The 12101-nt window shown below is 44.3% G+C and overlaps 1 protein-coding gene across 4 annotated transcripts in view; it reads left to right on the top strand.

Moving 5' to 3' along the window:
* Nucleotides 1-463: 463 nt before the first annotated feature.
* Nucleotides 464-12101, top strand: part of scyl3 (SCY1-like, kinase-like 3) — a 29630-nt gene continuing 17992 nt past the window's right edge. For 2 of the 4 annotated variants that reach the window (XM_067990427.1, XM_067990426.1), the window contains exons 1-4: nucleotides 465-712; nucleotides 8756-8941; nucleotides 11140-11253; nucleotides 11411-11467. In XM_067990427.1, coding sequence (XP_067846528.1) covers nucleotides 548-712; nucleotides 8756-8941; nucleotides 11140-11253; nucleotides 11411-11467 — 522 coding nt within the window. In that variant the 5' untranslated portion in view covers nucleotides 465-547. Of the gene's footprint in view, nucleotides 713-8755; nucleotides 8942-11094; nucleotides 11254-11410; nucleotides 11468-12101 lie in introns of those variants that run through there. The other 2 variants (XM_067990428.1, XM_067990429.1) reach the window with 2 other exon arrangements.

The following is a 12101-nucleotide window of genomic DNA, read 5'->3' as shown; positions in this document are numbered from 1 at the left end:
TTTATACCTAAACGTGGCATTATCCAATCATTACATATGATTTATCTTGGCTTCTCTCCAGTTCTTCTGAATCTCGGTGGTGCTCGTTGGGCTTTGAACATTCACACAGGTTTCTCAATAACAAAGAAAATAGGAGGGAAGGAACGAACACTCAAAGGGTGAGTGAGAATGACAAGAAACCATCAGTTTTGAACTTTGGCCCTTTGGGAGATGGATCAGAGCATCACTTTAGGTGGTGACTCATCAGTTGGTGCCTGACTTTGTGGCAGGTGGTCGAGAGCAGGACTCTGCAAGGAAGGAGAAGGGGACTCATCAGTTGGTATCCCGGTGAAGAGAAAAACCCACTTTCAGAGACTCAGTCAAACTGGGGAGCAGTAGTCTTCATGATGCACATGCGTGGCAGCAGCGCTGTGATTGGTCGACGGGGAGCTCCATATGTTTCCGGGTCAGCCGGATGCTTGGGGGTTGCGTTGTATTTTTTGTTTGGAAGGCGGGGAGGGGGTTTGAGTGGAACTAGGCCGCCCCGCTCTCCCGGACACGGGCGGCCATGGGGGCGGAGAGCAGCGCGGCGAGGAGCTGCCGGCTGGAAGAGCCACCGGTGACATTTCCCGCCGGTCTCAGCGTGTATCGGGCGGCGCTGGATGAGGAGCAGCCGGTGTCCGTGTTCGTGTATCAGCGGGGGAACGAGGAGGCCGTCAAAAAGGCAGCCAAGGTGAGAAAGAGGGGGGGAATGGGGTGTTAACCGGGGGGGGGGGGGGGGGGGGGGCGAAGGAAGAGTCCGAGCGCGGCCGAGGGGAGCCGAGCCGAGCCGATGTGGATTCCTAACTCCCGTTGGAGGTTTGATCACGTGCCGTTCTGATCACGTGCCGTCTCCAACTGTTCCTGCGTTTACCCTGTGAAGGTTGGGTTTCCTGTCGTTGAGAATCTTCGCTCCTGGTTCGGTGAAGCCACCTGCCAGCGGGTGAAGAGGGGGAGCCGTGGGTGGAGATACCATAGATGGGAGGAACTCTGATTCCACCAGTAACTAATAGTAACTCACTGAAATTGTACTGATAACTAATAGTAATACTGGTTCCACTTGAATTTCCCTCATAACCAGCAGTAAGACAATTTTTCATAGAAAGTTACGGCACAGAAGGAGGCCGTTCGGCCCATTGAGTCCGTGCCAGCTGATAAAGAGCTGTTCAGCCTAATCCCGTTTTCCAGCACTTCGTCTGTAGCCCTGTAGGTAACGGCACTTCAAGTGCATATTGGAGTACTTTTTAAATGAGTTGAGGGTTTCTGCCTCTACCACCCTTTCACGTGATGAGTTCCAGACCCCACCACCCTCTGGGTGAAAAAATGTCTCCTCAGCTCCCCTCTAATCCTTCTACCAATTACTTTAAATCTATGCCCCCTGGTTATTGACCTTTCTGCTAAGGGAAATAGATCCTTCCTATCCATTCTATCTAGGCCCCTCATAATTTTATACCCCTCAATTGAATCACCTCTTGGCCCCTCTGTTCCAATTAAAACAACCTCAGTCTATCCGATCTTTTCTCATAGCTAAAATTCTCCAGTCCAGGCAACATCCTCGTAAATCTCATCTGTACCCTCTCTAGTGCAATCACATCTTTCCTGTAATGTGGTGACCAGAACTGTACACAGTACTCTAGCTGTGGCCTAACTAGTGTTTTATACACTTCTAGCATAACCTCCCTGCTCTTATATTCAGTGCCTTGGTTAATTAAGGAAAGTATGCCTTTTTAATCACCTTATCTGCCTGTCCTGCTACATTCAGGGATCTGTGGACATGCACTCCAAGGTCCCTCTGTTCCTCTACACTTCTCAGTATCCTACCATTTATTGTGTATTCCCTTGCCTTGTTTGCCCTCCCCAAATGCATTACTCCATGCTTCTCTGGATTGAATGCCATTTTCCACTTTTCTGCCAACCTGTCCAGTCCATTGATATCTTCCTGCAGTCTACAGCTTTCTTCCTCACGATCAACCACATATCCAATTTTTGTATATTTTGATAATCTATATGTAACTGATAGTAATAGGTGTAACACGATATCCTACCTGTAACTAGTAGTAATCCTATAACCCGCTGATATTCACCTTGAAACTGCAGCTAGAATCCCTCCTGTACTGCACACGATGTGATCAGGCTCTCCAGTTGATGCCATTTTTAATAGGCACGACCTCTTTCCCTAGCTCCTTGGACACTGGTTTGAACTCATGTTCTGTGTAGAGGTGATGACTCAAAACTGGGAGCCTTAGTCAGAGCTGATCTGTACTTGGACTTCACTTGTCAAAACCAGCCGGCACAGACCAGCCTGACCCAAACTGAGAGATCGCACAAAGGGCAGTTGGCTCGGTTTTTGGGGCACTTCTCACAGGTAACCATCCTAAATTTCACAAAGCACCGACATCTCTAAACCACTTTCTGTGCTTGGAATCAGTGACTGAGAGTTTCATAGAATGATAGAAATTACAGCACAAAATGTGGCCATTTGGTGCCTGTGCCAGTGCTGGTATTCCTGTAACCCATTCCCACCACCCCCCAGATTCTTTTTTTATTCTTCCTTCTCAACTATTTATCCCATTTCCTTTTTAAATGATGTAGTCTCTGCCTCAATAGCTACTTGTGATGATGCATCTCATGATTTAACAGCCCGCAGTGCAAAAAACTTTCCTTATCCCTTCCACGTAAGTTGTTCCTGTGAGAATCCTTGGTCTCTGTTCCCCCATGTTCTCCATTCGCCCACCAGTGGAAACAATCTTTCACTATTTAGCCAAAAAAAAGTCCCCAGGTTTCACTCACCCCTTTATTGGCTGCTCCTTTCTCGGCATATTGCTGCTGCTTCTGGCTCTGTGGGAATTTCTGGCCCCCACCCAGTTCCACACTCTCCTCCTGCCTGACTCCCAATCCCCATGACCCCCATTTCCCCCTCTCCTGCCCGAGCTCCAATCTCCTTACCCCCATTCCTGCTATCTCCCTCCGAACCCTCCATTCCCAAATCTCCCTCTCTTTCCCCTGAGCCTGTCCCTGACCCCATTCCACAGCCTCCCTCTCCCCTGCTGACCCCCATCATCTGACTTCCCCCCCCCCCCCCCCATATTCCTCAGTCTCTTCCTGACCCTCATTCCCCAGTCTCCCTCTCCTCTGCTGACCCCCATTCCCCAGTCTCTTTCCCTTGAGCCCCAAATCCCCCTCTCTCCCCAGTCTCCTGTCAGTTTCTCCATCAGCCGGTCCCATTTCCGGTCAGCCATAAGTGGTCTTGGGTCTCTGCTCTCTTATGCTCGTCACTGACTTGGAGGCAGGAAATTTTAGAGCTAAGTTCTTCCGGGCTGCTAACAGCAATGCCTGAGGGATTCCAGCCCCATTCCGGGAGACTCCCTGGCAACCCCAGGGACAGACCCCCGCCTGAGGGTTGGGCAGAGGAGAGAAGCGGGCTTTTTGATCCACATCATCCACACATTGTGGCCTGGGAAAGGGATCAGGCCCACACCGCTGGCTCCAGCCCATGGTAAATGCACCTATTTGGCTGGGAGGAGTCTGAAAAAAGTTATATTTTTAAGTTCTGAAGTTATGTGCTGTCTCTTATTTTCTTGTCACCCCTCTCCACATAGTCACCCTTCACTGATTACATATCCTTTTGTGTTCTCCTTCCTTCCTTATGACCCCTCATCAGTTTTGTGTTCCCACCCCTTGCCACTTCACAGATGGCTCTGTCACTTTGTGCTCATTAATCCCATCCACATTTCTGGTCACATTTGTGTGGACACCCCTGCCCTCCATTTGGGAAGTAATACTTGTTAATCTCACAACACCCTTTGTTGATACTCACAGACTGACAACTGACTTCTCTCTCACCAAAATTCCAGTTACCAGCAGGGTGGGGTAACCTGCTTGGCTACACTATTAATAAAGTGGAAATCTCAAATCTGTAGGGCAGGAGTACTTCTGTCAGTTTGCTTTCTCGACCAAAATAAAATTTAAAAACTTGGCTTTAATAATTATGGCAATGAGGATTTGACTTCACCTGATTGGGTGTCTGATGTTCTACTGCTAATTTACCAAAAATACAATATTTTTAAGAAACTCTTTTTGGTCTTTTCTTGTAATAAAACATTTCCCTGCGCACTGTGGTGAAGCTATAAGCAATTCAGAACATAGAAATTGGGATAGCTGTTCAAATTAGGCTTAATGTGGTACCAAGCCACTGATGATCTCACCACAGCTTTGAATTTGACAATTATCTGATTTAAAAATAAGTCTCCGTACTTGGCTGTGGTGTGCTGGTGTTATCAGTTCAAAAGTATGTTGTTGTTAAATTTAGAATGCAATGCAATGCAAGGAACACTGGGTCATCTGAATGAGATTTCTAATCCAGTGCATTTTGGACTTGCTTATGCGTGGTTACTGAACTGTAACTGCTGTTACATCAAGTGTACAGCACAGAAACCGGCCATTCAACCCAACTGGTCTTTGTCGGCATTTATGCTCCACACAAGCCTCCTCCTTCCCTACTTCATCTATCCCTATCACCATACCCTTCTATTCCTTTCTCCCTCGTGTGCTTATCTAGCTTCCCTTTAAATGCTTCTATGCTATTTGCCTCAACTACTTGTTTCTCCTGAATTCCCTATTGGATTTATTAGTAGCCATCTTATATTTATGACCTCTAGTTTTGGACTCCCCCACAAGTGGAAACATTTTCCCTCTGATTACCCTATCAAACCCCTCACCCCTCACCCTTTTTTCTAGAGAAAGGAGCCCCAGCCTGTTCAACCTTTCCTGATAAGTATATCCTCTCAGTTCTGGTATTATCCTTGTGAATCTTTTTTGCACCTTCTCCAATGCCTCTTTATCCTTTTTTATAATATGGAGACCAGAACTTTGCACTGAACTTGATATGACCACACAAAGTATCTATACAAGTTTAACATAATTTCTCTGCTTTTCAATTTTATCTCTCTAGAAATGAACCCCAGTGCTTGGTTTGCCATTTTTATGGCCTTGTTAACCTGCGTTGCTACTTTGTGATTTGTGTATCTGTACCCCGAGATCCCTTTGCTCCTCTACCCTATTTAGACTCTTATTATCCAAGCAGTGTGTGACCTCCTTTATTCTTCCTACCTACACTTGTCTATTTTGAAATTCATTTGCCAATTACATGCCCATTCTGCAAGTTTATTAATGTCTTCTTGCATTTTGATGCATTCTTCCTTTGAATTAACTATACTCTCCCCCCACCCCCCACACCAAATTTGATGTTGTCCGCAAGTTTTGAAATTGTACTTCCGATTCCCGAGTCCAAATCATTAATGTAAATTGTGAACCACAGTGGTCCCAGCACCAATCCCTGAGTAGCCACCCTTAATCTCTTTTCTATTTTGTAGCCAGTTTGCTATGCATTCTGCTACCTGTCCCCTGACTCCACATGCTCTGACCTTAGTCGTGAATCTACAATGTGGTACCTTCATCGAAGCTTTTGAAAGCATTTGATCCCCATGTGTTTCTTCTGGGATCAGTTAGTTACTGTGGAAAGAAAGCAGTTCCTGATCTGTTTGAGCTTTTTTGATAAATTGAACAGCTAACCAGTACGCCTGCTTAAACAGCTAGAATATTTGAGTTAATTGTTTTGAATTGGAATGATCTATTAATCCTCTGCAGGTATAATTCTTTCTAAATGTCTTCTTTTACATTTGAAATATGTAGAATTGTTAATATTTTTACATTTTTAAACTTCCTGTTTGAATGAGGGAAAGGAAACCAGCATATAGAAAACTTTTTCTAAACTATGATCCTTCAGATTAAAAGAAAGAAAAAAGCTGCAAATCTGAAAATAAAAACAGAAAATGCTGAAAATACACAGATCAGCCGTCATCTGTAAAGAGAAAAGACAGGTTGATGTTTCGGGCCAGTTCTGATGAAGGGTTTATGCATCTGATGTCTTTTTACAGATTCTGACGGACCTGTATATTTGCAGCATTTTCTGTTTTTATTTTTTTTTATTCGTTCATGGGATGTGGACATCGCTGGCGAGGCCAGCATTTATTGCCCATTCCTAATTGTCCTTGAGAAGGTGGTGGTGAGCCACCTTCTTGAACCGCTGCAGTCCGTGTGGTGAAGGTTCTCCCACAGTGCTGTTAGGTAGGGAGTTCCAGGATTTTGACCCAGCGACAATGAAGGAATGGCGATATATTTCCAAGTTGGGATGGTGTGTGACTTGGAGGGAACGTGCAGGTGGTGGTGTTCCCATGTGCCTGCTGCCCTGGTCCTTCAAGGTGGTAGAGGTCGCGGGTTTGGGAGGTGCTGTCGAAGAATCCTTGGTGAGTTGCTGCAGTGCATCCTTTGGATGGTACACACTGAAGCCACGGTGCGTTGATGGTGAAGGGAGTGAATGTTTAGGGTGGTGGATGGGTGCCAATCAAGCAGGCTGCTTTGTCCTGGATGTTGTCGAGCTTCTTGAGTGTTGGAGCTGCGCTCATCCAGGCAAGTGGAGAGTATTCCATCACACTCCTGATTTGTGCCTTGTAGATGTTGGAAAGGCTTTAGGGAGTCAGGAGGTGAGTCACTCGCCACAGAATACCCAGCCTCTGACCTGCTCTTGTAGCCACAGTATTTATGTGGCTGGTCCAGTTAAGTTTCTGGTCAATGGTGACTCCCAGAATGTTGATTCTGGGGGATTCAGCAATGGTAATGCCTTTGAATGTCAAGGGGAGGTGGTTAGACTCTCTCTGGTTGGAGATGGTCATTGCCTGGCACTTGTCTGGCGCGAATGTTACTTGCCACTTATCAGCCCAAGCCTGGATGTTGTCCAGGTCTTGCTGCATGCAGGCACGGACTGCTTCATTATCTGAGGGGTTGCGAATGGAACTGAATACTGTGTAATCGTCAGCGAACATCCCCATTTCTGATCTTAAGATGGAGGGAAGGTCATTGATGAAGCAGCTGGTTGGGCCTAGGACTCTGCCCTGAGGAACTCCTGCAGCAATGTCCTGGGGCTGAGATGATTGGCCTCCAACAACCTTTGTGCTAGGTATGACTCTAGCCACTGGAGAGTTTTCCCCCAATTCCCACCGACTTCAATTTTACTAGGGCTCCTTGGTGCCACACTCGGTCAAAATGTTGCCTTGATGTCAAGGGCAGTCACTGTCACCTCATCTCTGGAATTCTGCTCTTTTGTCCATGTTTGGACCAAGACTGAATGTGGTCTGGAGCCGAGTGGTCCTGGCAGAACCCAAACTGAGCATCGGTGAGCAGGTTATTGGTGAGTAAGTGCCGCTTGATAGCACTGTCGACGACACCTTCCATCACTTTGATGATGATGATTGAGAGTAGACTGATGGGGCGGTAATTGGCCGGATTGGATTTGTCCTGCTTTTTGTGGACAGGACATACCTGGCAATTTTCCATGTTGTCGGGTAGATGCCAGTGTTGTAGCTGTACTGGAACAGTTTGGCTAAATAAACTGAGCAAAACCCATTGAATCAACATTGAATACTTTAATGTTTTGGTGATTATTTATATTGCGCCTTTTCCTTTGAAAAATCAGTTCGTTCATGAAACTTAGTGAAGTATTATTTCTATATGTTGCTCTCTCCTTTTCTAAAGTAAGAAGAAAAAATAGACACTTTTATTGGTTAATGTGCATAACAAATATTTGTGGAATTAGAATCATTTTTAGGCCTTTTATCTTTTTGCAATATGCTTTGAATCCCACGAGGCTGCATAGTAACTTTTATAACCTATTCAGATTGATTTATATTTGGAGTTTTTTTTAAAAAAAATGACCGTGTATTAACTTATTTTTTTTCGTCAACTGCTGAGATTCTGGATAGGGCTTGCATCAGTTTTTTTGAAACCCTACCAGTGAAAACCAGAAATGCAGGCGTATAACACATTTGCCTTGGGCAAGAAGCAGTTTTTCTGTCTAATGCTTCCATAGGGCGTGGCGTAAAATGGGCGTAAGTCACGTGCGCCCTAATTTCCTCTCCCGTTGAAGATCGGCATAATGCCATACTTAATGTTGTTTCAGCGTGGGTTTTCGGGACATTGTGAAGTTTTGACCAGTTGGGCCGAAGGGCCTGTTTCTGTGCTGCAAATTTTGTGTGATCGGATCACATTCATAGTGAGGTATGTTCCCTTTATTTTCTCCTCTTCATGTCCTCCACCATTCTATCAGCATCCTGCTGCCACACTTTGGGAGGGAGGCCCTGTCTTGGCTGCAGAGTGCAGAATGGGTGATTACTGTTTTTTAAAAAAAATATTGATGCACTTAACTACACGTCCACAGTTACATTGCAAATTTTGTGTTGTTTTGAAGTGGTTTTGGTTTTGGCCTGAACTGCATAGTGTAACTCAACTCTGGAGTTGCCAGAATCGAATTTAGATAAGCAGTGTCAGATGACCTTCAAGTATCTTGTGGTTTCTTTGACTTCTCGTGTGAAGGAAACTTTTTTAAGTTTCGACTGTCCCAGTAAAATTAAGCCACACTCAGAATCCAGTGAGGTCTGTCCTCTGTGGCTGGAGGATAAAGCAGAACCAACAGTAAGCTGGCTTCGTGACACTTAAAGCAATTACTGCTCTTAAACTGCTATCTGTGTTACAGTTGTACCCCATTTTTGCATTTAAATGGAATGTAACAACCTATAATTAATATCATGATTTTTTTGCTATCTTTTAATCTCACTGTTAAACTAGAGTAACCGTTTTTGAGATTTAAAAAAAACATAACGCCTAACATCATTGTATATTTCAGCATCTGAAAACCTTACGCCACCCATGCCTGTTGAGGTTCTTGTCAAGCACAGTTGAAGTCGATGGAATCCACCTGGTTACTGAGCGTGTGCAGCCTCTGCAGATGGTCCTTGAAGATGTCTCAGCAGATGAGATCTGTGCAGGAATCTTTGACATCCTCCAAGCACTCATCTTCCTGCATGACAGAGTAAGTATGAGAAGGATTGGAGGTAAGCAGTTGCTGGATTTAACTGAGATAAAGCATCATTATCTTGTTAGTGCGAAAACTATATTTTTTAATGTTTTTTTAAAAAAAAAATTATTTGTTCACGTGATGTGGGTGACACTGGCAAGGATACATTTATTGCCCATCCCTAATTGCCCTGAGAAAGTAGTGGTGGGCCTTTCCTTGAACTGCTGCAGTCCGTATGGTGGTGATGCTGCCATGATGGTGTTAGGTAGGGAATTCCAAAATAGAGAAGGAAGGATGAAGTAGGTCCAAGTCAGGATGATATGTGAATTTGAGGAGAACTTGGAAGTGATAGTGTTGCCATGACATTGCTGCTCTTATCTTTTTCAATAGTAGAAGTTGCAAGGGAAGGAGGTGCTGTTGAAGCCACCTTGGTGAGTTGTTGCAGTGCATCTTGTAAATCGTATATACTGCAACCATGATGTGCTGGTAGTGGAGGGGTTGGATATTGAGTCTAGTGGCGGGTCCACTAATCAGGCGAACTGTTCTGTCTTGGATGGTGCCAAGCTTCTTGTGTTGCAGCTGCACCCATCCAGGCAAGTGGTGAGTATTCCATCACACTCCAGACTTGAGCTTTATAGATGGTGGAGAGGCTTTGAAGGGTCAGGTGGTGAGCCACTTGTTGCAGACTAACTAGCCTCTGCTCTGCTCTTGTAGCCACGGTGTTGATATGGCTGGTCCAGTTAGGTTTCTGGTCAATGGTGATCCTCAAGATGTTGATGGAGGATTCAGCAATGATGGTGCTGTTGAAGATCAGGGAAATAGCTGGGTTTTCTCTTGTTTGAGATGGTCATCACCTGCCACTTATGTGGTGCAATTGTTACCTGCCACTTGTCAGCCCAAGCCTAGGTACTGCTGTAGGCTGGCATGGAGCTGAAGACTGTAGAATAGTCAGTAAACAGCCCCACTCCTGACCTTATGATGAAGTAGCTGAAGATAGTTGAGCCAAGGATCTTCCCCTGAGGAATGCCTTCAGTGATATCTGGGGCTGTGAGATTGGCTTCTGACAACCACAAGCATTTTCCTTTGTGTGAGGTAAGACTCCTGCTACTGGATATTTTTCCCATTTACTCTCTGTTGACCTCAGTTTTTCTAGGCTTCTTGGTGCCACACTCTGGTGAATGCTGCCTTGATGTTGAAGACAGTACTCTAACTTTTTCTCTGGTAATCAGCTCCTTTAGGGACACTGGGCAATGTTTGCATCCTTCACATGTCCTGCACCTTGTTTTAGTGTGGTTTGGCATTTGGGTGAGGTAACAAAGGAGAGACAATTGCAAAGGGGAGAAAACCTCCCTCTAAATAGACCATATACCTCCATTATCTGCAGTTACTGCAGCAAGTTAATTTTTTTACTTTATTGCAAAGTGATACTGTTTTTTTTTTTAAAAGTTACATAATGGGATTGGAAGCCTTGATTGTGGGAAATAGTTTACTGTTAGAACCTCAAATGAAAGCAAATATAGAACTTGAAAGCTCCTATATCTGAACACTAGTTTTCCCCATACTGTTTTATGCAAATAATATCCAGTCTTTAATAGCATTCATTTGTTGGTAATGTTACTCTGATTGTGACCTATTTTCTCTGAGTCCTGTCTTTTGAAGATAAAAGGTTGATGATGTGGGTGTTATTGGAGAGTTCTCAGGGTTGCCACTTGTCTGGTATTGCACCAGATAGCTTGCTTTTAAAGTAGTGTATCTGGAACTTTGCATTTAGCTATTTAGCCATCAGGAATCTAGGAGCACTTGTAAAATGTAAACCAGATGCTTCTTTATTTTCACTTATCTCTGTACCTTTTGATGTGGAAGCACTATTAGTTAAGATTTTCGCTTTGTCGGAGTTTTATTGAAAACCTCAAAGGTCAGAGCTCTAACCATGACTGTTTGTTTTTCTCCCCCCACCCACCCCAACCCTGTCTAGTTTTGAACTTGGTCAAAAGCAGTAATCCTGTTAGCTGGAGGGGGGCACAAAACAGTGAAGGTTGGAGTAGTGGATGTAATAAGAATCTCTTGCATCATTTGTGGCATGGTCTTGCTGTTTAATTAGTGGAATCCTTTTACAAAAAGCAGAGGTCCTTGCGTGGAAGTACTTTGCAGTCATTTTGTTTTTTTAGCAATAGATAAGATGTCATAAAGCACAATGGTCTCTCGTGTCACAGGGGAAACTGAGCCACAATAACATATGCATTTCGTCAGTGTTTGTGAGCGAGGATGGCCACTGGAAGCTGGGAGGAATGGAGACCATGTGTCAATTCTCTCAAGCAACACCTGAGGTGAGGTGATTGTATGTTGGTCTTTTTTTTTTGTAAAAGTTCCATTTGGCCAATGCTAAATTCTTTATGCTGCAGAATAAAATTTGATTTGCACCATTCCTCAAAGTTCTATGTTGGTTTTGAAAACTGTTTTAATATGTGCTGTTTTCTCTTGCAGTTCCTGTCCAGCATCAAGTCATTGAGAGATTTGAATGACATTGCTCCTGAGGAGCAGGTGCGTCCATAATTAGTAGTGTTTTCATTGAACCAACCATTAAATTTTTCTAAGACACTAATTAGACACCACTTTGCTACTGAGATGTGTTATGGTATTCCAACCAACAACCGTAATTTTATTAGATGTATTGATTTTTGTATTGCTAGCACTTGCCATACCTTAACAATTGGACAATTCTTCTCAGTTCTAGCATACACAATTTACAAGGGTGTTAGCAGTTCTCAGCCTAGCTCACTTTGAAGAATGTACTTTTCTGAAAAGACCATTGGCAGAAGAGAAAAGAAAAACTCTTTCCAGTCTCCCTGAAGGCATATGCTGGGGTACAGTTTCACAGCACCTACAGCCCTCTCTGATACCTCATCCAAGTAATGATCCCTAATACATGAGGCTAGATGGTAAGTGTCAGCAGGCCATTTAACTGAAGGTGACAACAGCCAAACCCAAACTCTATTGGTCCAAACACACGCATTTTCTAGCCATAATCATCGCATAGCAATTGATGGAAACCTCGCTACCTAGCCCCTCACACCCTTCTTTTGATCCTGGGGATGGTGAGGTTAGACATATCATTCCCTACTGCTATCTCAGTTGAGAACAGCTAACTCAGCACAAAAGAATTAAACCTAGGCTC

This window comes from Heptranchias perlo, chromosome 9 (genome assembly GCF_035084215.1).
Source record: "Heptranchias perlo isolate sHepPer1 chromosome 9, sHepPer1.hap1, whole genome shotgun sequence".
Classification (NCBI taxonomy): domain Eukaryota; kingdom Metazoa; phylum Chordata; class Chondrichthyes; order Hexanchiformes; family Hexanchidae; genus Heptranchias; species Heptranchias perlo.
The sequence above is the reverse complement of the archived record's forward strand: the minus strand, read 5'-3'. Positions and strand labels throughout refer to the sequence as shown.